Genomic DNA, 27,711 nt, shown 5'->3' on the forward strand with positions numbered 1-27,711 from the left:
CACCCTGCTTTCCTAGAAGTCACCCTTTCAAGGACAACTCTTAAGAGAGCCATGGCTACCTGGATTGGCTACATCAGGAGGATTGGCTACATCATTCTGCCTCTTTTCACAGTCCTCAGAATTTTTTTCAGGTGTGTCTTCCCCCAGTGGGCAACGGTCCCACCCAATTGTAAAGGGGCTTCGTAGGGCAGCACCAGATCGACTCTGCTTATGTTTCAGACTTCTTTAAAAATATTAAACGTCTGATCTGTATTTTCAGGTGTACAATTTCTAAAGAAAAGACAGTTGGTGTCCTAACCTGGATAACCCAGGGAAGCCAATTCTCATCAGATCTCGGAGGCTACGCAGGGCCAACCCTGGCAAGTACTTAGAAGGGAGACCTCCTAAGAATACCAGAACTGGAAGGGCAGGGGCCAGCTAAAACAAGCTACCTCTTTGAAACATCCAAGCCCCACTAGACGTCAACCATGACTTTCAGGCATGTACGTGGGCACACACACAAAAAAGGTCAAATTGGCCAAAAGAAAGTTGGAGAGCTGACATCCGAGTTGAGAGCACTACCTGCGGTGAGGCCTGGTGTCTGGTTGGTACACTGTTCAAGATGGCATATTAAGGCCTTAAGGCACCAGGCCAAACTATTTCTTTACCCGGACTTTTAACTTAGGACATCTCATTAGATTTTTTTACGGTCTGTTCCTAACCTGAGGACTGTTTTATCAATATCATTTTATTCTGCTCCATTTTATGTGCTTTGGCATGGGTTTTTATTGACTTGGGATTGTTTTACTGATAATGTTTTTATTGGTATGATTTGCTTTGATGATTTGCTTGGTTTCTGTTTTATTGTTATTAGTGGGTCTGGAAAGGTGGCAGACAGGTTTTCTAAATGGGTTTTTTTTGGAGGGGGACGTAGCAAGAACTCCTTTGCATATTAGGCTACACCACCCTGATGTAGCCAATCCAGGTAGCCATGGCTCTCACAAGAGTTGTCCTTGAAAGGGCGACTTCTAGGAAAGCTCTCAGCCCCACCCACCTCACAGGGTGTCTGTTGTGCGGGAAGAAGATAAAGGAGATTGTGAGCTGCTCTGAGTCTCTTATTCAGAAAGAAGGGTGGGGTATAAATCTGCAGTCGTCTTCTTCTTCCTCCTCTTCCTCTCCTTCTTCTTCTTCGAGCTTACAGCAGACCTTGTAAGAGCCCTGTAAGCTCTTGTAGGATTGGCTACATCAGGAGTGTGTGGCCTAAAATGCAAAGGAGTTCCTGCTACAAAAGAAGCCCTGTCTAAATCAATGAATTAATCAAGGTGCTGAAGCATAATGCAAGAGCAGTTTGTGTGTTGGACTAGGACAGGGATAGCCAAACTGTGGCTCAGGAGCCACACGTGGCTCTTTCACATATTGTGTGGCTCCAAAGCCCCAAAACACTGTCTTGGAGAAGGCATTTCTCTCTTTAAATCATTTATCCGGTGGCTTGGAGAATGCATTTAAAGTTGCTTTCTTTCAATCGCTCCTCCCTCCCCACATTTATTTGCCTCCCTCCCTTCCCATCTTGCAGCTCTCAACCATCTGACGTTTATGATTTGTGGCTCTCAAACATCTGATGTTTATTCTTTGTGGCTCTTATGTTAAGCAAGTTTGGCCACCCCTGGACTAGGATCTGAGAGGCCAGGGAAGAAATCTTCATGCTGCCATGAAAATTGCCGGGGGAGCTTGGATCTGTCTCAGGCTCTTTGCTTCACCTACCTCATGGGTTTGTGAGGATAAACAGGGTTTTTTTTACCTAGTTCCTTGGAGGTAGGTTGGGATAAAAAGGGGTATGGGATGAATGGATTGGGAGGGTGGGTGAAAAAAAGTCTGTGGACTAGATACCGATAAACCGTGATTTCTCTGCTCCTAAACTAGGAGATTTGCTGGAGGTGAGAGCAGCTAAATCTGTACAAAGAGAATGAATCACTCCCCCATGGTAGAGAGCACTGGAGGCACACCTGTAAATCATTAATGTGACAGTCACCAATAATCAGAACACAGCAAGAGGGAAGATCGTACAAGCCATTTGACAGGAAGGAACGTCTGTCTTCAGAGTGTGAGCGACTGCCCAAGCTCAGTTAAGGCCACCTAGGAAGCCACATACATTTGTTACCCCAGAGTCAGCATAGTAGAGATCTGGGTGTTGGGCCAGGAGTTGGGAGATCCAGACTCAAATCCTGAAGCTCAGTGAGTGACCTTAACTGACCAGTCACACACTCTCAGCCAGGCCCGTAGCTGCAGTGGGGCCTGGGAGGCGCCAGGCCCATCCTTTCAACCCCACTTCCAACTACATGGCCTCTCTACTGGAGGCCCCCAAATCAATACTCCCTCTAAGCTGTGGAGTCTTGTGAGCAAAAATTCTACTTCTTGAGCAACTGGCATCCAAGTTATGAGCTACTGCAGAAATTAGTTTGCGCTAGGGTCATCCATCCTGAGCTAAGACAAAAATGTGTGAGCTGGAGGCTAAAAAAATGGGAGCTAGCTCACACTAGCTCAGCTTAGAGGGAACACTGCCTGCAATCTGTCCCCTTTGCTCACCACCACTCTGAACAAGTAGTAGCATTGCTGATGTACTTTTCGCTTCCCCCCCCCCACTTCCCTAACATACCTTGCAGAGCAAGTGGGGGGAGGGGGAGTCAAGAGGTCTCTGTCTCTCTGAGAGACGGGCACATAAGAAAGGGGTGGGGGGAGCAGAATTGCTGTGGCTGCCCAGGCATGAAGGGGGTTAACTTGTGGAACTCAAGGCAGCTTACAGTTGCCGAGAGGCTTGGGCTGCCAAATCGGGTGGTCCCCCTCGCCCCCACAAACAACAAATCCTGCTGTGGGCCCCACCAACCATGAAATCCTGGCTATGGCCCTGCTCTCAACCTACCCACTTTACAGATTCAGGTGGGGAGTAGCCGTGCTGGTCTAAGCAACAGAGCATGGGGGCACCTTTAAGACCAACAAAGTTTTATCCAAGGTATACACGTGTGAAGAAGTATGCATGCACGCAAAAGCTTATTCCCAGAATTATGCTTCGTTGCTCTTAAAGATGCCACAGGACTTAAACTTTATTCTACTTTATAGAATTGTTGTTGGTGAGAGTAAAATGGCAGCGTGTACAGCATGCATTGTCCCCGAGCTGTTTGGAAATAAAAATGTGATAGTCTCTAAGAAAGACAGTATCATTTCAGGGGACAGTATATCTGAGATACCAGATATCAAAATTTCTTTGGTTAATTCTATAAATATCAGCTTGCTCCGTTAAACTTACTTCCATGGAGATCGTACCTCTCCACCTGAGCAGTTTACAGTGCAGCCCAAAGCAGAGTTAACAGCCTTCTAAATCCATGGACTCAGAAAGGTGTTTCGGATTGCTCTGGTAGCACGACATTGTTAGCTGGAGAGATACACTGGAGTATTCATGTTTCCCTATAAATGGGCGTCTGCAAACTGCATATAATGTCAGGAGTCGCTGTTCAAACTTACGAAGCATCTTCTGAGGTGCCTTACGTTAAAGAAATCGGAACCAGCCTTGTAAAATATCAGCGGCAGCAGTTGCTAGAGGGAACCTGGCAAGCCTAACTGAGAAACCTGGCTCGGGAGCACAGCAAAGCCCCAAGATGGAGTCAGAGTCTGAGTAATTCATACTCCCTTCAACGCCCTGTTCCCCGTGGTGGGTTAAACAGTAGCTGGGAACGTCTCTGTGGCCTCCCCGTTTTAACCTTCTGAGCGGTGCTTTACTAAATCTACACAGACATTATCCGTGACTGTCCTGTGACAGAGTCCATCTGGCGCAACACCGAGGAGAATTCACGGAATCACGTCAAAAAACGGAATGCTCTCTCCGTTCCCACAGAAGCTGCAAATACTTCTCCCCTTACAAGGAAGAGACTTTCTCTCTCAGAGCGCGATTCTGTAAAAATAACTTGGCAATGAAGGGAATTATCTGCGGGGGTGGCGTTATCAGCTGTCCCCTCAAGACCACCAGCCAGCCACAGCTGGGCCTTGTCAATGACATGGAGATCACACCCTGGCACACACACACACTCACCCGTCCCTGAAATCGACATACCTGAACCAGCCCGGAGTAACATTGGGGTGCCGGTGGGTAGACGGGTAGGCTGTAGGGGTGCAGAACCACAGCTGGAGGGGACAGCATGGCACATAATAAAGTCAGGGCCTGACCACCCAGTCCCAAAAGGAGTCACGCACACCTCTGTCCGAGCGGCTTTGGCACCAGCTGAGGGAGTGTTGAGTGGCAGATGGGACGGTGCCATTGAAAGACGCCAACAGCTGCGGAGAACACAAGCGCCTGTCACAAGCTGCCTGGGCAAGAGCATCTGCACGGGGATGGAGACTCACCGGGGGACACATAATTTCATATGGTACAAAGCAAAACGTCGATATATTCGCAGAGATAAATATGACAATTTCCACAGGTTTATGGCTATCCCGTCACCATTCTCTTTTGTGCGTCTCACATGCGCATATGCTGAGAAGCTACCCATGTTTTGCTTTCTCTCCTCAGCCTGAGTATTATTACGGTATTTTTAAAAAGATGGGATGCAGATAATTTGTTGTTGTTGAGTCTCACTCAGTTCTCTTCATTGCAGCCCCCATCTCACATGGTTTTGTCCAAGCAGGTCCCACAATGCCCAGCATAGTCTGTTTTGGTGTGTATACTAGACCCCTTCCTCCCTTTTTTGCCTACAGAAAAGCTGGCGTGATCCAGCCTAACCTGGATAGCCCAGACAAGCCTGATCTCATCAGATCCCGGAAGCTAAGCTGGGCCAACCCTGGAAAGTACTTGGATGGGGAGATCTCCAAAGAACACCAGGGCTGGGAGGCAGAGGCAGGCTATCGAGTAACTTCTCTGAATGTCTTCTGTGCCCTAGTAGGAGTTGCCAGAAGTCGCCATGATTTCCGGGCATGGGTCCACACACAGATGTAAAAATACCAAGAAAAGCTGCTGGGGTTCAGCCCACTGGGTTTAAAAAAAAATTATTTAATTTTATTTCCCACTTGTCTGAACACAAATGGCTTACCCAAAATACAATGTAAATGGAGAGTCAGTGTGGTATAGTGTTGGACTAGGAACTGGGAAGCCCAGGTTCAAATCTCTGCTCTCCTAAGGAAGCTCACGCAAGTGTTACCCTGGCCCAGACATTTTTCCCCCTCAGCCTAACCTACCGCACAGAGCTGTTTGTGTGAGGATAAAATGGAGGAGGGAGAGCAACACTGCAAGCTATTTTGTGTTCCCCGCTAGGGACCCTAATTGGGTAGGAAGGCAGCCTTAAGCAGAAGGTGTGGGGGGCATTTTTGCAAGCCCAGCAGTACCAGTGCAATCAGAGTGCCTAGCTGAACTAGGGTTGCCAAGTCCCCAGCTTCCCGTAGCAGGGGACTTTCACGCTCGTGACACAATGACGTCACCCGGAAGTGACATCATCAAAATGGTGGCACCCGAGCAGGGCAGCTCTAGGCGTTTCTGGGAAAACTCTATGGTGCCTATTGTACCATATTTTCCTCCCAAATGGCTACCATAGAGTTTTCCAGGAACACCTAGAGCAGGCCTGCACAGGTGCCAACATTTTGATGACATCACTTCCGGGTGATGTCATCATGCCAGTGATGTAGGGGGAGGTTCCCCCCGTTGGCCCACCTCCCGGAGAAATCCTCTTGAAACTGCAAGACCAGTGTGAAACTGAAAAGAGTGTTTTCAAGACTAGAGAATTCCATACCCCTGTTGCTTTAAAGTTTGCAGGGCCCATTAGGCAAACTAGGCAGTTGCCTAGGGTGCCGGGAGAGTGGGGGTGCCAAATTGAGCTCCCCCCCTCCCGGTGCCCCAGGCAAGCGCCTAGTTTGCCTGCCTACTCCACCTGCCCGCCACCCCTCCTTTCCCTTTGCCTCTTCCCCGCCGCTGTTGCCCGCCTCTCCTTTCTCTTCCCTTCGCCCCACCCCAATCACAGTGTGCCACGCCTGGGCCTTCCGGCCCCAACATGGCGTGCATCTTATCTTTAGAAGGACAGCACTGGAAAAGGCTTGGCTCCCCCTCCCTTTCAGTTCTGGAAATGAGGGGGGAGAAGCCTTCGCTTCAGCGCCATCCTTCTAAAGATAAGATGCACGCTGCGTCGTGGCCGGCAGGGCCCAGATGTGGCGTGCTATGAATGGGGGGGGGGGAAGCAAAGGGAAGGGGGTACTTCAAGTTTGGGAAACTTTTTGTTTGAGCAGAGACAGTCCATCTGGAAATGTATCCATTCTTTTTCAAGATGGCGGCGGCGGTAGAAGCCTAGTGCTAGGGCTCCCACTGACCGATAACAACTTAATTATAATAGCTGCTATAATAGCTACTACAACTATAGCAACCACCAACAACAGCGAGCGAATTAAAAAATTACAACAAATCACCACAGAATCGAGGTCCAGGCGGCAGCGGTGGAGCTGGAGGCGTGAACGGCGGGCTACAGGGGTCCATCGAGCTGCCGAGACAGGGCCGGGACGCAGCCACGGGCTGGTGTCTGGCGGAGGCCGGGAGGGATCGAGCCGGTGACGGGGAGGAGAGCGCGGATGCGCGGAGAGAGTGGAGCGTGGAGTCGACTGGGGTCGCGGCGGGGCTTCTGCTGAGTGCCGTGGAGGAGCGTTGCAGCCACGGACCGTCGCCACTGCTCGGAGCCACCGAGAAACATCGCCACAGCCAGGCCGACGCCGAGAATGGGAAGGAGCGGCCATAGGAGAGTGGCTGGAACAGCTCTTTGCGAGAGGACTGGGGTGTGGACTGATACAACAAGGAGGGAGAGGGGTGAGTTGAGTGAGTGGGGTAGCTGCGGAGGGAGACGGAGTTGAGAGGGTGTGAGTGAGCGGAGGAGTGGACTGCCCCCCGGGATGTAGGCCCCGGCGGACACCCCGGTCTCTGTCTTCACCCCCCTTTTTCCTCTGGTTCTTCCTCCTTGCTCCTCTCTTGCCCCCCCCCCGCTCCCGTATCCTCCCCTCACCCCCCGCCCCCCCCCTCACCCACGGCAGGACTATCAGCCGAGAAGCTCTCTGACCCATGCTTCCAAGAACTATACCAAGAACTGCACCTAAAAACTGTCTCCACACCAGAAAACAGCACCTGCACTTTAAAGCCGCCACGAAGCACCAAAGACGCCTAAAACTTGGACATTCGATTTTAAACTTTTATACCAACCAACAGCACTTTAAGAACTAAACCCTACCTCACCTCCCTAATTTTATCCTCGCTGCCTAATTGTCTATTGAGCACCAACTAGAATTATTATTAACAATGAATTAGATTTTAAATTGATTAGAAATTGGATTTTATTATTATGTATTTATGTATTTAAATGCATATAGAATTAATTAACTTAATTGATTATTTATTCACGTTAGCACCTTAAATTAGTTAGGAATTAGATTTTATTATAGTGCTAAGTAGGAATAATTTACTAATCAATTTTGAAAGATTATGGTGAACCAGATAATTGGGAACTGAGGACGAGGGTGGGCTGGGGACCTATGCTGTGTATGTAAATTAGTCAGTTGAATACAACCATTCTAATATAACCATCAGAGAATAGGTTTTGGATGTCCGGTCAGGGGATTCCAGTGCTCCTGGGGAGGGGAAGATATGACGGTGGGAATGGACGGAGATACGAGAGAAGGAGGCGGAGACAAAACAGTGCTCAGCCCCCTTCCAGTCTACTTCCCATCCCAACGGTGACAAGTAGTGGGACCAAGAGAAATTGCCCGCGTCCGACACTGGTGTTATGTAACGCCAGGTCTATAAATAATAAGATCGAGACCATTAGGGACTTCCTGCTTCGGCAGGATGCTGACCTGGCTTGCGTGACCGAGACCTGGGTTCAAGAGGGGGAGACGACGGCACTCTCCCAGATGACTCCCCCAGTTTACTCGGTCTTTCACCAGTCACGGATTAGCGGGCGGGGGCGCGGGGTGGCGGTATTCATACGGGAGGCTTACTCCTTCCGGGCCCTCCTGGCCCCAAAGATCGACGGTATTGAGTGCATCGGCCTTGCGTGGGATATTGGGGAGAGGTTGGCGATCTGGCTGGTGTACCGTCCGCCTAACGCACTGGCCAGCGCCTTACCATCCCTGATGGAGGCGGTATCCGGCTGGGCGTTGGAGTACCCAGGGCTCTTGGTCCTGGGCGACTTCAATGTCCACGCTGATGACGCGGCTTCCACTCAGGCGATGGACCTAGTGTCTTCCATGGCGACTCTCCCAATTTGTCACGACTCCCATGCACCAGGCTGGGCACACATTAGATCTGATCTTTGCGAACGGGATTCAAGTGAACGAAATCGCAATGGAGGCGATACCATGGTCGGATCACTTAGCCCTCAAGGCTCAGATGGAGACGCTACCACAACCCTGTAAGGGTGGAGAGCCTATTTTGGCTCGCCCGCGGAGCCTGATGGACCCGGAACGGTTCCAAACGGCTCTTCGGGATTCTTGGCCCCCTTGCGATTCCCTTGATGCCCTGGTTGATGCCTGGCAAGATCGGCTATCCGGGGCAATCAACAAGATCGCACCCCGACGTCCTCTGCGTCCTCGTTCAAGGCTGGCTCCTTGGTATACCTTGGAACTACGCCGGTTGAAACAAGGACTCCGACGACTAGAGAGGCAGTGGCGGCGCACTCATGGCGAAGCGGCGAGAACATCCTACAGAACGTTTATGAGGTCATACGAGATGGCAGTCAAGGCCGCGAAGAAGAAGTACTTCGCGGCCAAGATTGCGTCTGCAAATTCGCGCCCGGCACAATTGTTTAAAATAATTGGACATTTAACTACACTGCCGCAGGGCAGACCAAACGTTAGAGAATTAGAAATAGGCTGTGAGGCTTTTGCGAAATTTTTTGCAGACAAAATCACGTCGCTCCGCCAGGACCTGCCCATCACCTTGGACACAGTATATGAGCCCGAGGCCCCATGCCTGTCTTCCTATTTAACTCTGGATCACTTCGACCCGCTCAGCCTGGAGGAAGTTGATGGAATCCTCTCCTCTGCACGCCCTACAACTTGTGATTTGGACCCATGCCCCTCCTGGCTAATTAAATCTTGCCTGAGGGAGCTTGAATGTCCTTTACGGGACATCATAAATAGATCCCTCTTGGAGAGGCGCTTTCCATCATCTCTAAAAGAGGCTTTGGTCCGTCCCCTCTTGAAAAAAAGTACAGCAGACCCGGCCGAATTGGCAAATTACCAACCGGTCTCTAATTTACCATTTTTAGGTAAAATAATAGAGAGGGCAGTGGCGTCACAGTTGCAGAACTTTCTGGATGACGCTTCCGTCCTAGACCCTTGCCAGTCCGGCTTTCGCCCGGGTTATGGGACGGAGACAGTACTGGTCGCCCTGGTAGATGATCTCCAACGGCACCTGGATCGGGGCGGTGTGGCGGTGCTGATGTTGCTGGACCTGTCGGCCGCGTTCGACACGGTCGACCATCGGCTACTGACCCGCCGCCTTGCCGATGTAGGGGCGAGGGGGTCTGCCTTACAATGGCTCTCCTCCTTCCTCGAGGATCGGGGACAAAGGGTGGCAATTGGGGGCGAGCGGTCCCAGAGGCGCACACTGGATTGTGGAGTGCCTCAGGGGGCAGTTCTCTCACCAATGTTATTTAATATCTATATGCGCCCCCTTGCCCAGATTGCCAGGAGACATGGACTTGAGTGCCATCAATATGCAGATGACACCCAACTCTATCTGCTGATGGACGGCCGGCCTGACTGCATCCCAGAGAATTTAGATCGGGCCTTGCAGGATATGGCAAGTTGGTTGAGGAGGAGCGGGCTGAAATTGAATCCAGCGAAGACAGAAGTCCTTTGCCTGGGTCGGGGCGCTCGGGAAGGGGAAATACCTCTCCCAGTCTTCGACGGTGCGCCGCTGAAAGCGGCGCACCGGGTTATGAGCCTGGGAGTTTTACTGGAGCCTTTATTATCAATGGAGGCTCAGATTGCAGCCACTGCCAAGTCAGCAGTTTTTCCATCTAAGACGGGCAAAGCAGTTGGCTCCCTTCCTAGAGCGCCAAGATCTGGCAACAGTGCTTCATGCAACGGTCACCTCGAGACTGGATTACTGCAATGCCCTCTACATGGGGCTGCCTCTGTACCGAACCCGGAAGCTGCAGCTGGTGCAGAATGCAGCAGCCAGACTGTTGTTGGGGCTTCCTAAATGGGAGCACATACAGCCCGGACTGCGCGAACTGCACTGGCTGCCAGTTATATACCGGGTTTGTTACAAAGTGCTGGTCATTACCTTTAAAGCCCTATATGGTCAAGGACCTGTCTACCTTAGGGACCGTCTCTCCCCATATGAACCCCAGAGAGCACTGAGGTCAGCCGGGAAAAACTTGTTGACTACTCCCGGACCGAGAGAGGTGAAGCTGCAAAGCACCCGTAACCGGGCCTTCTCCTCTATAGCCCCGAGCCTATGGAACCAACTTCCAGAGGAAATGCGGGCCCTGCGGGACCTTGAACAATTCCACAGGACCTGCAAGACCTTCCTCTTCCGACTGGCTTTTGCTGATGGAAAAGGAAACAGCTAATGGAAACCGCCATCATAAAAAGCAAATATAGCATTAGCACTTTTATTAATCTAATTTAATTTTAAAACTTAACCAGAATTTTAATTAAAATCTTCATAACGTTTAAATGTAATTTTATTTATCTCTGTATAATTGAGACTTGAATGATGATGTTAGCCACCCTGAGCCTGCCCCGGCGGGGAGGGCGGGATACAAATAAAATTTTGTTGTTGTTGTTGTTGATTCTGGAACGTTACAAACCTCCACAAACTGCTTGAAAGTTCGTGGAAAGTTTGTGCTGACTGACTTGTCATAAACTTCAGTTCCCAAATCATGAACTGGACAGTTCGTGCCCATCCGTACTGATGACTTTATTGGTTCGGCTTTACAGAGGATGCCTTCCCCACTCACCAAAATTTATTTCACCATTATGTGCTCCGCCACTCCATCCTGAGGCACAAGGAAGTGAAGCCCTCCTGATAAAGCTGGAAAAACAAGGTGCTGGGTGAGAAGAGACAAGATGATCTACATGGAAACATCTATGCCGTCATTTCTGTTTAGACATAACCTTGTCCCATGAGATGCAATTAAGCAGAGCAGTATGCTTTGTGGAAAACCTGAGAATCCGTTCATCGGCTCATCAGCATGCCAGCATCACATCTTACCTGTGCCATAGGTCTCTGGCATGTTAACACAGGCCAGGGTGTGTTCTAAACAGGACACTAGTTGTATGGGACAGAGTCCAGTGGCACCTTTAAGACTAATAATGTTTAATTCTGAGTATAAGCTTATGTGTCAGCACCATTAACAAGACTGGAGGTACAAACCCTCTATGCACAAGAAGACAACTGCAGATTTATACCCTGCCCTTCTCTCTGAATCAGAGTTTCAGAGTGGCTTACAATCTCCCTTATCTTCTTCCCCACAACAGATACCTTGTGAGGTGGATGGGGCTGGGAGAGCTCCCACAGAAGCTGCCCTTTCAAGGACAACTCCTATGAGAGCTATGGCTGACCCAAGACTATTCCAGCAGCTGCAAGTGGAGGAGTGTGGAATCAAACCCGATTCTCCCAGATAAGAGTCCGCACACTTAACCACTACACCAAACTGGCAGAAATAGAAGGCTGAAGAACTTTTGCTTCATATGATGAGGACTCTGCTACTTTCTCATGCAGCAGTGATCACTACCAACCCATCTGAGAGCCTCGCGTTCAAGTTCTCCACTCTGCCACGGAAGTTGACTTTGAGCCAGTCACTCTTGCTCAGCCTAACCAAGCTCACAGGCCTTTGTCGTTGCATGCTAAAACTGCAATGGTTGTATTTTTCTCCCCCACCGTTTCTGGAGATTTGAACCCAGTTGGTTGTTCAGCCTACAGGATAAGATTAGCATAACTCTCTGCTGCTTTCTTGTGTCCCAAGGAGACACTGCAGAGATGAGGATTCTGGAACATTTTGGTTTGGCTTCAAGTGGGTAGTACCCGCGTTGGTCTGAAGCAATAGAGCAGAGTGTAAAGTATCCTTTACAGAAAAGCTTATACCTAGCATTAAACTTGGTCTCAAAGGTGTCACTGGACTCAGAATTTGTTCTGGTTTTGTTTGCTGTACTTTTTTATTTGTGGGGGGGAGGTTATTTCCCCAATGCTTTCATTTCAAGCACCAAACGACTGCAACATTTTCTCAGAAGGTGCTGGAGTAGCAGCAACAAAAGACGGGAAAAATAATGACTCTATTTTCCCCTGACACGCTGAGAGCAAGCCAGGCCCCAGTGGATCTACCAGGGCCCCAGAGGCATGCCTCAGTCCCTTGGGAGATCCAGCCGCGTAGGCTGAGCAAAATAGGCCTCCATGTTGCTGTTTGGCAGTGCTGACAGGGCTTGCCAACCTCTGCTGCAGCCTGAACTCCTCCGTCTGGACAATTGAGGATATATTTTATTTTTTCTCAAAATGTGCATGCTGCTTTTCCATGGAATTTGTAATACAATATTTAGAATGCCAAATGAGAATCTGTGAGACTCAGTTTCAGATCCCCAGTATGCCACTGAAGCTCTCCAGGTGATATTGGTCCAGTCACATTCCCTCAGCAGCAGGGAAGTCGCTGTGAGAAATTAAGTGGAGGAGAGAAGTCGAATGTCTAACCCAGGGGTGGCCAAACTGTGGCTTGAGAGTCAAATGTAGCTCTTTCACACATAGTGTGTGGCTCTCAATTCCTCACCGCCCAGTTGGCCAGCTTGGAGAAGTCATTTTTCTCTATAAATCACTTCTCCAAGCCGAGACAGCTGGCTGCTTGAAGAAGACATTTAAAGTTACTTTCTTTCCACCTCTCTTCCCCATCTATTTGCCTGCCTGCCTTCCTGTCTTGTAGCTCTCAGTCATCTGACATTCATGTCTTGTGGTTCTCAAATATCTGACATTTATTCTATATGGCTCTTAAGTTAAGCAAGTTTGGCCACCTCTGTTCTAACCTATTCTGGGGGCCCCACGAAGGAGAAAAGCAGGGTACAAATAAATAAATTTTGGGTTGGGAACTTCCTGGAGACTTTATGGGTGGAACTTGGAGAAAGTGGGGTTTGGGAGGGGCGGGACCTCAGCTGAGTATAACGCCATACAGACCAACTTCCAAAGCAGCCATTTTCTCCAGGGGAACTGAATTTTGTAATCTGAAGACCAGCTGTAATTCTAGAACATCTCCAGCCATCACCTGGAGGTTGGCAACCCTATCTTGGTGGCTAACAAGAAAGCCGTATGCATAGAAAACAGCCCGTGAGGCCAGCTTGCCTCTGCTGCAGGCACTAAAGGAATCCAGTGGTTGGCGTGCGGATTTTAAATGGACTGCTGAAGCAGCTGGCATTCCCTCTGCCAGTAACAGGGTTGGCCACTAGAGGACTCTCTAAATAAATCCCCCCTTCTGCCATAAAGCATACTTCATGAACTTGGGCCCAACTCCACTTGGTTTAACCTACCTTACAGGGCTGTTGTGATAAACCAGAGGGTAATTGCACGCCAGCCTAAACTCCTTCAAGGGACTGCAGGATTAAACATACTAGATAGATAGGGATAATCCTTAGATCCTATTATGATGGCGCCGCAAGGAGAATCAAATGGTAAGGCATTCTCTGAACATCCCAGAGCAGCATTACAAACCCTTCCGCCCGTGAACTCCCCCTTTTCCACTCCAGTCCTACGCAAAGTAGGGCATGCACGAGCCGTTTTAAGGGCCCAGGGGACACACAACTCTATGCAGCCTTGGGTTATAAATTTAAACCGTACTACAAAGGCAAGGCCTGTGCCATAAAGTACAAGACAGCAGAAGTTGCACTAGGGGGGGGGAAATTAATGTATAAGATTTTTTAAAAGACCTTATAAACTGCACACATCCAGCTCGGTGAGGAAGTCAAATCAATGGCTCTTAAGTACCAGTTACTTTATGGCTGCTCTTGCCTGGCTGAGGCTGCTCCTCTGTCTCTGGAGGGACGAAGGAGGAGGAGAGGCCGGCATGAAAATGAAGGGAAATGTTGTAGGCTTGCTACGGAGGCCTAGCCAATGGCTCTTTCCAGACTTAACCAGCTCACAAAAAGTCACAAGCTCACCTTGCTGCCTCTGAGGAGAAGCTGGCTGGCACCTTTGGCAAACCAAACGGAGAAATGGGCTGCACAGCCCTCAAGAAGGCTGAGAGCCTTTGGGCCAGGGAAAACACCCTCCTATTTAGCCACTCTCCCTTTTGCCTAGGGTTGCCGGGTCCAACTCAAAAAATATCTAGGATTGGGGGGGGGGGGGTGGAGGCAAGGAGACTTTGGGTTGGAGCCGGGGAGCAAGGGTGTGACAACCACAACTGAATGCCAAAGGGAGTTCTGGCCACCACATTTAAAGTGACCGCACACCTTTTAAATGCCTTCCCTCCATTTGGAATAATGAAGGATTGGGGTAACTTTTTGGGGGGCTCACAGAATTGGACCCCCAGTCCAATCTTTTTGAAACTTCGGGAGTGGGGGTGTTTTGAGGAGAGGCACCAGATGCTATGCTGCAAATGCTATGTTAGACTGTTCCGGCAGGCTTTTAATAACTAACTGGGGGTGCTCTTAAGCATGTAAGCTGCCCTGAGCCTGCCTCGGTGGGGAGGGCAGGATATAAATGGAATTAAATAAATAAATATTAACATCTATGGGGGTGCGTAGTATCCACTGTCCCACAGCATTAACAAATTATTTTGAACCAGACAAAACGCTATCTGAAATTGTATTTAAAATTGTTTTAATATTTTAACAATGTTTTATTGTACTAATGTAACTTTGTTATCGAATTGTTAACTGTCGTTAGCCGCCCTGAGCCCGATAAGGGAGGCGGGATATAAATATAATAAATAAATAAAATAAAACCAGCTACCTGAAAGCCCCAGATACCCACAGATCAATTCTCCATTATACCTTATGGGAATTGGTCTCCACAGGGTATAATGGAGTGCCCAGCAGACATTTCCCTCCCCCCCCTTTGCTCTCTGAAGCAGGGGAAGAGCCTCCAAACTTTGGGATCCCCTGCCCCCAAATGGGGATTGGCAACCCAACATTTGTCTTAGGGGTGGTTCTGCATGCAGCCATCTTGAGATTAAAGTGTTGGACTAGGATCTGGGAGACCAGGGGTCAAAGCCCTACTGTGCCCTGAAACTCTCTGGGGAACCCCGGCCAGTCAGCCTCCCCCTCAGACTAACTTATCTCACTGTATTTTTGTGAGGGGGAAAATGGCAGAGGGCAGGCCAACGAATGCCCCTGAACTCTGGAAAGGAAGGGTGGAATGAAAACGTACTGAATAAATTAATCTGTGACAAGACTGGCAGGAACATTCATTCATTCAGCCTAGCCAAAACCTTTATACGTAGACATTTACAGCATAGCTCTAAACAGGAATGCCCTAAGAACATTCAATCCAATGGCCTTGAAGGGGTGTCATTTTGCTTAGGCTGGCACTGTTAAGTTATCCACCTGGTTTCCTCCAGTGTCTTACACCCATCACAATACACCAACCACCACCACAGCGTTGCTTTGCAGCAAACCCTCACCCCCCCACACACAACTTAATAGTCACATTTACCCTGCCCTATACTTAACAGTGGACATCCCCCCTTCCCAAGTACAAATACCACACAACAAAGAGCCACAAAACGCCGCGGCACGCATTTTATTTGGTTTTGCATTTCAGCTTTGCAATGAGCTTCAAGGCTGGGTTGAGTTCTTTTCACGAAGGAGACACGTAGCAGGGTGTGCAGGCGGCCAAAAGATACAGAAATTGCAGGCCCGGGGTATGCTGCTGAGCACTGCACCCAAAGCCCATTGCCTGACCACACTATAGAAGCCCTGGCCCAGCCTGCATGCTGGGTTTTGACCTGTCACAAGATACCACCCCACCTGTTTCCATGAATTCCCTTCTCATGAGGGCTAGAATCTTGCTTTTGCTTACAGGGGAGTAGCAAAGTCTTTTGCTTATTTGGTTCATGAGAGTAGCCAACTTATTTTTAATCCTTTGGGACCTTTTCTTCTTTAAAAAAAAAACAGCTGTACAACTGATAAAAACTCAGCACGTGCAGCTTTTCTTCACAAAAGCTTTGCCTGTTGGGTTTCCGTTACCTGGCGACTAATACCCTGCTTAGGGTCTATGGATCTGAGTTCCAGTGTTTAGAGACAAGCTCAGTAGTCTCCCGATTCCCATCTCTCCATGACCCTAGTCCCCTCATACCTCAAGCTAGCACTTTATCAACTAGCTTCTTCCTTCCCAATCACAGAACAATAAAACAAGCTCCTTTTATCATACTGTGCTTGTAACTTCTCCGTACTTCTTCTTGATTGCATTTTCACTGCGGCTGGCCATAGAACATCCCTTGCAAATGGCATTTTGAGTTGGGGTGACAGACATCTAAAAAGCTGAACAGGGCAGCTCTCTGACTTTCCAGTTGATTTGCACGTTTACCTCAGTCCCCCTTAACACCCCTCCTCCCCTCAACTGCCCAAATGCCCTCCATTGCTATAAACCCAAACTTATCTGGCAAACTTGTAGTGCTCCAGTGTCCCCCCCTCCCAACTCATTCAGTCCAGCCTCTCTCAAAAACCTCTCTCAAAACACCTTCTCAAGTGCCAGCCCTGAAATGTGCAGGCAGCAGGTTTAGGGCAAATGAAAAATAAAAATAATAATAACAATAATAATAAAGGAAGGAAGTTCATGCATCAGCAGAAACGGCTTTTACAAAAATATACAAAGAAGAGCTCTGCCAGGGATGACTGGCTGTTACACCTACAAACACCACCTCTGCATTCAGACACACTGGTACTGCAGACTGGCACTCTCTGAGGATCAGCAGCGTTAGGGTTATCGCCCCCATGGCCTGCTTGTGAACTCCTCGCCCCAGAGAAGTCACTATGGGAAGACTCAGCATGGCTATTCTTATAGTCTAATTCACTGTGCCAGGAGGAGACCCTCCACCATTTTGTACTGCAGCCTTTATTCCATACTATCCCTGGACAGGCCGAGTCTTTTAAAAGCAAGGGAAAGCCAGGGGCGGGGGGCGGGGGAGGCCCTTATATCCTGGAGGAGAGGGAAGATGGATTTCAAGTCAGCTCCAAGACTGGCAGTGTAACAGGAGTGCGCTGCCCCCTCCTCCCCGCACCACATGCAGCTGTTGTAAGGAGAGGGGTACAGCAGATGGCTCTGGGTGCAGATGGGTTTCTTTGGTGCCAAGGTTCACTTGACAGTGCTGAGCCAGCTCCCAGTTTCTTCGGCCTCGTGGGGCACAACCAGTAGCAACTCACAGGGACCCTGAGAAAGCACCTCTTGGAGGAATAACCTGCAAGGGGAAACAAAGAGGGTCAGGGAACAGGACTTCCTAAAAGCAGGGCTGGCACCAGAGGACACATGCAGTTGAACTTTACCAAGTCACACCATTGGGCTATCTCCGTCAGTACTGTCTATTCTGACTGGCTGAGGCTCTCCAGGGTTTTGCATCACCTATTACTGAATCCTTTTAACTGGAGATGATGGGACTTGAGCCAGGAACCTAATGCACGGAAAGGAAATGCCACAGCCCCATCCCTGGCTGTTTTCCCGCATCATTGGATAATGCAATCGCAATGCATTAACTGGAACTGCACTTTTTCTACGTGAAATAGGAAAATCCAGTTGCAAAGGGTTGCTATAGCGCTTTGAAAGTGAATTATCCAACGGTGCACAAAAGCAGCCCCTGAGAGCACACCACCATCTATTCTCAGCATTCGAACACCTTCCCCAGGAGGCTGCAATCTTCTGAGCGCTGCTTCTGCCATATACTCTCTGCATGCCACATGCCTATACTAGAGGCGCCAGGAAGAATGATCTCTTCGGGGCTTTTTTTTAAGAAAAAGCCCGGCAGGAACTCATTTGCATATTGGGCCACACCCCCTGACACCAAGCCAGCTGGAACTGTGTTCCTGTGTGCTCCTGCTCAAAAAAAGCCCTGGATTTCCTCCAGGGCATCCCAAAGAAGAGATAGTGGGCTGGTCTTTGCAATTCAAAAACAGCAAGCGATGCAGCATCTTTTGGACTAACTGGTCATGTGTACCACTGGCTTCCATCTTCTCTGGGGGACCAGCAGAGAGGGATATCCCCATCCCATAGGCAGTGTTCCCTCTAAGCTGAGTTAGTGTGAGCTAACTCATAGTTTTTTAGCATCCAGCTCCCATATTTTTGTCTTAACTCAGGAAAAAAAGGCCCAAGAACAAATTGATTTATGCAGTAGTTCACGAAGTAGAATTTTTGCTCACAAGACTCCACAGCTTAGAGGGAGTATTGCCCACAGATATAATCCTGTTCAGGCCCGGTCCTTGGGCACAGAGTGCCCTAGGCAGACTCAGGCCTGCCGCGACCCCCCATGTCGCGACAGCATCACGCCCCGCCCCTCCCCGGATGGGAAGGAAGTGGAGAGGAGGCAGTGCCGTGGCTGCCCTTTTCAGGCTTCGTGGTCCGTTTCTGCTAGCCTGCCCGGGCATTGACTGCACAGTGCGCAGTTTTATCACCGATCAGCTGATTGGAGGAGGAGGCTGGGGAGCAGGCATACTAGGCATTTGCCTAGGGGGAATTCGGTGCACCCACCCTGCCAGCGCCCTAGGCAACGGCCTAGTTTGCCTAGTAGGCAAGCCAGCCCTGATCCTGTTTAGGATTGCATGGTTACAGGACACAGAGCACCTGGAGTCTAACCCTCCAAATTTCCTTCAGCTATACCACCTTGCTTTGCTCCAGCATAACCATCAAATACAACCTTGTGCAGGACTTGATTGACAGAGACCCAGCATTCCCGCAAGCAGATTCCACTCTTTAGTTCCGCCCCTTCCCCTTAATTTATCCTGGGATGACAGAGGAACCCAAACAGCTGTCACACCATCAGTACCTGAGCTCAGCTTCCCCGCCAATCGGAATGGGAGCCTTCAGCTTGGAGTCGAGGTTGTAGTAGGTACCGTCAAGCTGACGCACAGCGATCCAGTGCCGGCGCCTCATGGGAAGAGACAGGAAGCCCAAGGAGACATTGGATGGGACATTGACGATGAAGCCAAGAACCCCTTCCAGGGACAGCTGTTCCAGTGGCCTGCGGCAGAGAGAGAGACAATGGACAAGGCAACAATTCGGAGGAGAATCCTGCTGCAAGGCTGAAGGAAAAACCATCCCGCTAAAGCAAAGCAAGTCTGGTCAGGACCTGGACAGGAGACCCTCGGGAAGCCCCACACAAATCATTTTAAGCCTTCTGCATACCTGAATGTCAGCCTGTGTAAGGTTTTGCCCAGGTTCAATCATGAGACTTCTTGAGTAGGATCAGAAGAAGTTGAATGATGATACTTAAAGCAAACATTATGCGGCAAGTGAACACCAGTCCAAGTCTTGACAGACTGGGGCACAACTGAAAGTTTCCAACTATTATAGGAGAGAAGGGGCAATGGCTATTCACTTTCCTGCGCCCGCCAAAAGTCTTTTGAAAATACTCAATATACAGTTCTTTCACAGGCCTTTGCAACCAAGGTCAAATCCTACCTTTGGTTGGTGCCTATCAGCATTGCCCAGGGAGACCAGATGAGAACTGTCTCCCTGCATCCTCTTTCTACCTGCAAGCTTGGAACATCCCACAACCCGCATCACACTAAATACTGAACATTCAAAAAGAAACCTAATGCTTGTTAATAACTGAAAGCAAGTCTACACAAGGTTAGTGTCATATGAATTCCTGAAACATGGAACAGGTTACATCTACCGTAGGCGTATTAGTAGGCAAGGATAATAATACCAGGACAATAACATCAGCAATACAAACATCAGTCAGAGAACAGCAGCCACAAAACCATTGTCAGGGACCTGTTCCTGACAGCCAGACAGGATCCGCATTGTAAAAGATGCCTATCAGTTGCTTGCTGCTCCCCAAGCAGCACGAGAGGGATTCTATGTCTGTAGATCCAGCAGGGAGTAGCAGTTAGGGTGCTGAACTAGGGCCTGGTCCAATTCCTTGCTCTGCCATGGAAGCTCACCAGGTGACCTTGGGCTGATCACAGTCTCTTAGCCTAACCTACTTCACTATAAAGCCTCTTTGGGTCCCCGTTAGCAAAAACAGCGGGGTTGACATTTTAAAGAAAATTACTGATCTTGTCATTCCTGAATTGGTTTTAATGTCAAGGTTCAGACCTTCTGAACGTCTGGGCCTTCGGGCCTTCCCATTTGATCGGCTCCTCTTCACCTGCAACTCACCTGCGTTTGTCCCACCAGATGGCAACCAGCCCGACACTCTGCAGGGCGGCCATGATGACATTGACATCGTAGTTCCCCGTTCCCAGAAAGCTGCGGTGGGGATTCCACCTCGCGTCCGGGGCCAGCCTGTTGGCAGAAGAGAAGAAGGGACCCACTACATGAAGAAGTCTTGTTGCAGGTCAGACCCTTCATCGACCAAGGTCGGAACTGCCTATTCTGCCTGGGAACAGCTCTTGGATCCCCCTTTTCCTCTGGGGAGCTCAAGGCAGAATGCCCTTCCCAACCACCCTACTGTGATAGATCACAAAGTTCAGGATTGGCTCAATGTCACCCAAAGGCTTAAGAATTAAGGAGAGGGGTGAAACCATGGGTAAGCTGTGGCTGTGGTAGAGCAAGGGTGGCCAAACTTGCTTAATGTAAGAGCCACACAATAAATGTCAGATGTTTGAGAGCCGCAAGTCATGAACATCAGACGTTTGAGAGCTGCGAGACATGAACATCAGATGTTTGAGGGCCCCAAAGAAGGAAGGTAGGGGGAGAGATGGAAAGAAAGCAACTTATACTTTAAATGCATTCTCCAAGCTGCTGGCTGGCTTGGCTTGGAGAAGTGATTTAAAGAGACAAATGCCTTCTCCAAGCCACCCGATGGGGCTATGAGAGCTTTGAGAGCCACACAATGTGTGTGAAAGAGCCACATGTGGCTCCCGAGCCACAGTTTGGCCACCCCTGTGGTACAGCATCCACTTGGCATACATAAAGTCTCAGGTTTGATCCCCAGCATCTTCAGCCAAAAGAAACAAGGAGCAGACAGTTGTGAAAGACTTTCATCTGAAACCCAAGAGAGATGCTGCCAGTCAGAAGAGACAGTACTGACAATGGGTCAGTTTCAGTATAAGGGAACCTCCTACATGTAGCTCTGAAGAATAAATATATACCAGAGGAAAAATAATGGTGTATGGTAGGCATAGAGCTCCATGGCACAGAGTGGTAAGCTGCAGTACTACAGTCCAAGCTCTGCTCTCGACCTGAGTTTGATCCCAGTGGAAGCTGAGGTCAGTAAAATGAGTACCCAGCTTGCTGGCGGGAAAGTGTAGATGACTGGGGAAGGCAATGGCAAACACCCTGTAAAAAAGTCTGCTGTGAAAACGTCATGATGCGATGTCACCCCTGAGTTGGAAACGACTGGTGCTTGCACAGGGGACTACCTTTACCTATTCTTTTATGGTGGACACAGAATCCAAAGTCAAGTTTAAACACTTACTGCTCTGAAAATCTACAGTAAGGCGTGGATGTGTAATGGGTCTTACACTGCAAAAGGTTGCCCTTGAAATGTATCAACAGTTTTTTTTTTTTAAATGCAGCCTCTTTTGTGTACAACCATCATCTTAGTTTTCCCCACCAAGAGAATCAACGGGTCACTGGGGAGATCTTACAAGGCTCCTGCTAGAACAGGCTGCCTAAGTGAATGATGAACCTTCGAATTGGCACGATGGCAGAGGCTGTACTTTAGGCACCTAAACAGCTCACTCTGCTCCCGTGCGGTGGTGGCTGAACGCCAGATATTATCAGAGCTGTGCCCATTAAAATGGGTGTGCCGTACCAGTGGTTTTAAACGAATGAAACTGAATAAAGAGTTAATGAGGATGCAAATGGCTGGAAGCAGGAAGGCGCCCATTAAACAATGGGATCATGGAGCATAACTTCCTTTTTATTTATTTGTTTGTTCAATTTATATCCCGCCCTCCCTACCAAAGCAGGCTCAGGGTGGCTTTTACAAGGACAATAGGCCCACCTCACCCAGAACATTTTAGGAGGTGCCCATCCCAACTTTCCATCATCAAGGGGGCTGCACTGGTGGGGAGCAGGGCTTTTTTTGTAGCAGGAACTCCTTTGCATATTAGGCCACACACCCCCTGATGTAGCCAGTCCTCCAAGAGCTTACAGTAGGCCCTGTACTAAGAGCCCTGTAAGCTCTTGGAGGATTGGCTACATCAGGGGTGTGTGGCCCAATATGCAAAGGAGTTCCTGCTACAAAAAAAGCCCTGGTGGGGAGTATGCAGGATCAGCACCTTGCCACATCACAAGAAGGCTCCTGGGCCAGCTTCGTGATGAGAGCTGCATATGTTAAAGAGCAGCAGGGATGAGCTAAGCAGGAAAAGAGGTGTGGTGTTCAGCTGGTGCACTTTAACACAGACAATTTAAAGCCAATGGGCAGGTTCTGTCAAGGCCCACAGTACAGTGGGCATTATCAAGTCCGTAGATGAGTTGGCAAAAAGGGGTGCGGAAGTCTGGTTGCAGTACTGAAGCTGCCACCTGCCCCACAGGAATGCTCATTTCTCTTTGGCAATTCAAATGTGGATCGCCGCACCCAATTTGGATTGCTTCACCCATCTGTTTTTTGTTTTGTTTTTAAAAAAAATAACGACGAGATGAACAGCCCAGCTTCCAGTCCTCATGATTGCGGAGGCAGATAAAAGTTAAAGGAAGCACAGACGTCTTTCAGGTCAACCGAAACCTCCACGGAAACTGCAATGCAGGCAGTCCTGAATCCTCCTCTCTTTTTCTACCACATGCCCAGTCCAGCAGAAACCAGCCAACAAGGAGTGAATTACCTGTAGGTGGGCAGTATCATTTGCCTGCTCTCGGACCCCTGCTTGCTTTCATCGTGCAGCCCAGTGGGCACATGCCCTTCCTGAGTCACCAGTTCAAAGCGTACCTGTGGCCTCCTTCACAGTCAAATCCCAGCTCTCTTTTCTGCCACCACTCATTTCTCAAGCCTCACACTCAGCCTGGCAGGGTTGTTGTGAGGACAAAATAGAGGAGAATTATGTAAGCTGCTTTGGGTCCCCTTTGGGAAGAAAGGATGGCTATAAATGAACACATCAGTTTTGCAAACTCTGAGATATTGAGGTTCAGACCGACCACAGCATCTGGATCCAAGTCCCATTGGCGTTAACATGACTGATTGCACAGTGAGTTTTTAGCCAAGGGGGCTGGATCTTTAATTTTTTTTAAATTATTTATGTCTAGTCTGCTTTTCTCCCTTGGACTCAAGGCGGATTACATGGAGTGACTCAATACAATCAACAGGGTGGGGTGTTTAGAAAACAGTACCACAGGATGAGGGTTATAGAACCAATCAGAAATGTAAAAACAGAACTGAAGCACAGCCTAAGCCTGAAATGGTGCACAAAAGTACTGCCGAACTATTTAAGCTTGCCTTCAATAGTTAAGAGGAGGTAGCAAACGTCCCACAGCACTGACAATCCCATTGGACAAATATAGATATTCAGAAACATCGACATGCATCTTGGATTTTATGGTTAAAATGTGTGGATTGATTTTATTGTATATTGTTTTTAATATTCGATGTGGTTTTTAACAGTTGTTAGCCACCCTGAGCCCATTAGGGGAGGGCGGGATATAAATTTGATAAAATAAATAAATAAATAGAAAGACCCTAGTTTCAGCAAGCTAAACACAGCAGTATAGACCACAGTCCTTAATAATTTTATCTACGTAACTTTGTGAATCATTTACTCTTTTTATTTCTTTTGCACCAAGAACTGGTGTTTCTTACAAAGCAGAGCTGTTTACGTAGCTTGACAGGCCAGAGGGTCCACACGAGTAGAGATGTAAAGACTAAGAGGAGGGGAAGAAAATAGTCCCCCCCCCCCGCTTGAAGACTGTTTTTCAATTTTACTGATGGAAAAACTGGGATGTTTTGGGGAGCACTGAAAAAAACTTGCTATGTCCCCCTCCCCCACCCTCAATACTCTCTCTAAGCTGTGGAGTCTCGTGAGCAAAAATTCTATTTTGTGAACTACTGGCGTTAAAGTTGTGAGCTACTGAATTAGTTTGCTCTGGGGACAATTTGCCTGAGCTAAGACAAAAATGTGTGAGCCAGAGGCTAAAAAACGGTGAGCTAGCTCACACTAACTCAGTTTAGAGGGAACACTGGTATCCCTCACCCCCCGTTTCTGGAATGAGTGAAACACTAGTTAAGACAAAGATCTTTTTCCCCATCAACTTGTGGGGGGGAAAATGGTAAATTTGGAAGTGCCCTAAAAACACTGGGAGACAGTTTGTATGAAGAGGTACCCAAGAGAAAGCCAGTACAGGAGGCTCCTGGTCCCCACCTCTTGCAGATCTCATCAGCCGCCTCTTGGGTGAAGAGTCGCTCCTGGAGGACATTGTTGAGGGCATGGACGGCACACAGTTCCAGACGCTGCCGTTCATGGTAAAGGCCGGACACCTCGCTTCGCCCTGAGCTCCCCGACATCATGTCCACGCAGGCCCACAAGTTCCTTCTCCATGAGGTCGCCCCTGGAAAGAAAACCCAAGCATCGCAGGGATGGAGAAGATGGACAAACTTCCATTTGCATCAGAGGGGTGTGAGTCAGATACGTGAGACTCAGCATGGTGGTTAAATTGTCCGGCTAGGAAGACCAGGGGTTCAACTCCTCACTCAGCCACATGAACAATCCTTCTCTCTCTCAGCCTGCTCTACTGCACAGAGTTTGTCATGAAGGTAAAATAACAAAGGAACAGGAGCTCATTTGCATATCAGACCACACACCCTGATGCCGAGCCAGCCGGAACTGCAATCCTGCTCAAAAAAAGCCCTGCGGAAGAGGAAGCAATATGTATGCCACTCAGTGCTCCTTGGAGAAAAGACAGTCCAACAGGCAAAATATAGCAGGTCATTTCACAACAGTGAACATTTGCCAGCCTCTCTCACCTCCAAGGCTCCCTCTAAGCTGTGGACTCTTGTGAGCAAAAATTCTACTCCATGAGCTACTGGCATTAAAGTTGTGAGGTCCTGCACGCATTCGTTTGCTTTGGGGCCATTTTTCCTGAGCCAAGACAAAAATGTGTGAGCTGGATGCTAAAAAACTGTGAGCTAGCTCACTCTAACTCAGCTTCGAAGGAGCACTGCTCACCCCTGTACCTCGTGACAACACACAGTTTGTCTGGCTGCCCATTCTTCCACATATTTTTCCCTCCTCTCTCAGACTCCTTCCTTTAGTCTTCTTTTTCTCCCCTCATTGCAATACTCCTCTCCCTACATATCCCAAGCGCCTTCTGTGTCCCTCACCTTCCCTTCTTCAAGCCCTCCTGACCTCCAGGTCCCCTCTACAATTTCAGCAGTTCAGCCAATGACAGCAGTTTCTGCTTACCCCATCCTCTTTTGACGCGAGGAAAGCCCAGCCAAATCACTGTCAGGACTTCAGTTATCACTCGCACAAACATCCCTCATCATCAAGAACAAACTGGTCCTGAATACATCCTTGGACTGCATCAGCCCCCCACACACACTCGCCAATGTACCCCTCAAATCTGGGGGTGAAGGGAAGGCAAGAAGGAGGAATACAGAATAAAACATTCCACTGTGCCAGCAGACCAATGCAATCTTACCAAAGTGAATTTTTTAAAGAGCTAGGCACTTACAGGTCACGGAGAGAAGCTGTGCTAGTGTAGAAGGTGCCACTGGACATCAGTTTTTATTTTGCTACAAATTTATTCCACCACAAGCTTGTGTGAGTCAGAACTAACTTCACAGGATACGTCTTTCAAAGAGGATTCATGGATGTGATGAAGTGAACTCTGACTCACAAAAGCTTATGCTGGAATAAATTTTGTTAGTCTTTAAGATGCCGCTGGAGTCCTGTTTTATATTTACAGATGGATCAGAGATTCTCATTTATGATAAGGGCCCAAGAGTGGCAAAGATTCCACAGCAGTGCACAATGAATGGGTATGAATTAATGGCTCCACCTGGTGGAAGAAGGAGGAGGAAGAAGGAAGGAAGGAAGGAAGATAAGAAGATATTGAATTTATATCCCACCCTCCACTCCAAATTTCAGAGTCTCAGAGCAGCTCACAATCTCCTTTATCTTCCTCCCCCACAACAGACACCCTATGAGGAGAGTGCTCTCCCAGAAGCTGCCCTTTCAAGGACAACTCTGCGAGAGCTATGGCTAACCCAAGGCCATTCAAGCAGGTGCATGTGGAGGAGTGGGGAATCAAACCCGGTAAGAGTCCGCACACTTAACCATTACACCAAGCCTTTTCAAGGAGGGCTGAAAACATCCCCAAGCACTCTGCCCCATAGATTTCCCCAACAACTCCACTGTCCACCAGCTGGTCCCTTTAAACAAACAAAGAATGAGAAAGGCTGGATAAGTACTCAAGGGCCAATGGCAATTATTTCCCAAACAGTATATGATTTCAACAGAAGGTATCCTGTCTGGGCTCGCCCAATCTCGTCAGATTTCTGAAACTAAACTGAGCAGTCCTGGCGAATATTTGGAAGGGCAACCTCTGAGGAAGTCCAGGGTCATGACTGGGGGGGGGGGCAGGCAATGGTAACCCACCTCTGAAAGTCTCTTGCCTTGCAAACCCTACAGGAGTGCCACAAGTCAGCTGGGATGTGACAGCACTTCCCACCCCCAGCTGGCGCCAGTTCCTCAAACAGGGCAGAAAGTATGGGGGGGGGGGGGGTAACTCTTTTCGTTATTGCTAAACACACACCTACCTTAACAAATGAGAAGCCTCCCTGTATACCTACCACGCTATCCGGTAGCGTGAAGACAGCAAGCATCCATCCAACAATGTCTCAAAAGTCACCAGCGGTGTTTTTGACTTCTCCAAAAGAGGCATGTCGAGGACACCAGCTTCGAATTCCCACCAGGAGCCCTTTCCCCCAGATCATACCTAGTTGAGGGTCGGGGAAGTGAAGCTGTGGGCTCCCGTTCGCAGGAGGAAAGGACTCTGTACATGCTCCAAACAAGCACAGCTATTCGCGAGAAGTTGCACCCATGTCCCGTTGCTGGGCCACGGCATCGAAAACCGAGCCCGATCTCCAACGAATGACCTGACCCCCTAACCTCTGTACTTACTCTGCGTCTCTTCAACAGCCAGCCAAACACCCACTCGGTGCCAGTCCAGGGCAACACCCTAAAGCCCTTGCCCAAGTTGGAGGATGGAGAGAGGAAAAGAGGCCAAGGGAAGCAGCCGAGGAGAGAAAACACCCCCGATTCATCCCGCTCTCTAAACTTACCTTAAAAGATGCCGAAACTCCCCAACATGGTAATTTCCCCCCAGCAATAAACAGCTCTTAAAACCAGTCTGACTATGCAGAGGCGGCGAGACTACGACACCCGTCAAACACTAGGGGCGACGGCAGAACTGCATTTCCCAGCGTGCCTTGCGGGAGAGCCGGAATAACAGGGATTGAACTGCAACTCCCAGAATGCCACAGCGCCGCCGAGGGGGAACTACAATGTCGGGACCGCAGCCTCCCTCGTGACGCAGGGAATACTACAGTTCCCAGTAGGCTATGGAATAAATTTTGATCAGAATTTCAAATGCGCTTTTCTTGCTTAAATCAGGATGCACTCTGAGTGGGTATTTTTACC

General features: G+C 49.0%; 2 protein-coding genes across 3 annotated transcripts in view; both read right to left on the bottom strand.

Annotated features, from left to right (window-relative positions):
- Nucleotides 1–4,239, bottom strand: part of LOC132584368 (RNA binding protein fox-1 homolog 1-like) — a 36,092-nt gene extending 31,853 nt beyond the window's left edge. For both annotated transcript variants that reach the window (XM_060256238.1, XM_060256237.1), the window contains exon 1: nucleotides 4,082–4,239. In XM_060256238.1, coding sequence (XP_060112221.1) covers nucleotides 4,082–4,168 — 87 coding nt within the window. In that variant the 5' untranslated portion in view covers nucleotides 4,169–4,239. The remainder of the gene's footprint in view (nucleotides 1–4,081) is intronic.
- Nucleotides 4,240–15,692: 11,453 nt separating this feature from the next.
- JOSD2 (Josephin domain containing 2) lies at nucleotides 15,693–27,511 on the bottom strand. The gene is made up of 5 exons (XM_060256226.1): nucleotides 27,354–27,511; nucleotides 24,430–24,616; nucleotides 20,291–20,416; nucleotides 18,951–19,145; nucleotides 15,693–17,375 (listed from the first exon to the last, which is right to left on the bottom strand). Exons 2-5 carry the CDS (start codon nucleotides 24,573–24,575, stop codon nucleotides 17,273–17,275), a joined length of 570 nt encoding a protein of 189 aa, XP_060112209.1. The 5' UTR covers nucleotides 24,576–24,616; nucleotides 27,354–27,511; the 3' UTR covers nucleotides 15,693–17,272.
- Between the last annotated feature and the right edge of the window lie 200 nt (nucleotides 27,512–27,711).

Source organism: Heteronotia binoei, chromosome 15 (genome assembly GCF_032191835.1).
Source record: "Heteronotia binoei isolate CCM8104 ecotype False Entrance Well chromosome 15, APGP_CSIRO_Hbin_v1, whole genome shotgun sequence".
Lineage (NCBI taxonomy): Eukaryota > Metazoa > Chordata > Lepidosauria > Squamata > Gekkonidae > Heteronotia > Heteronotia binoei.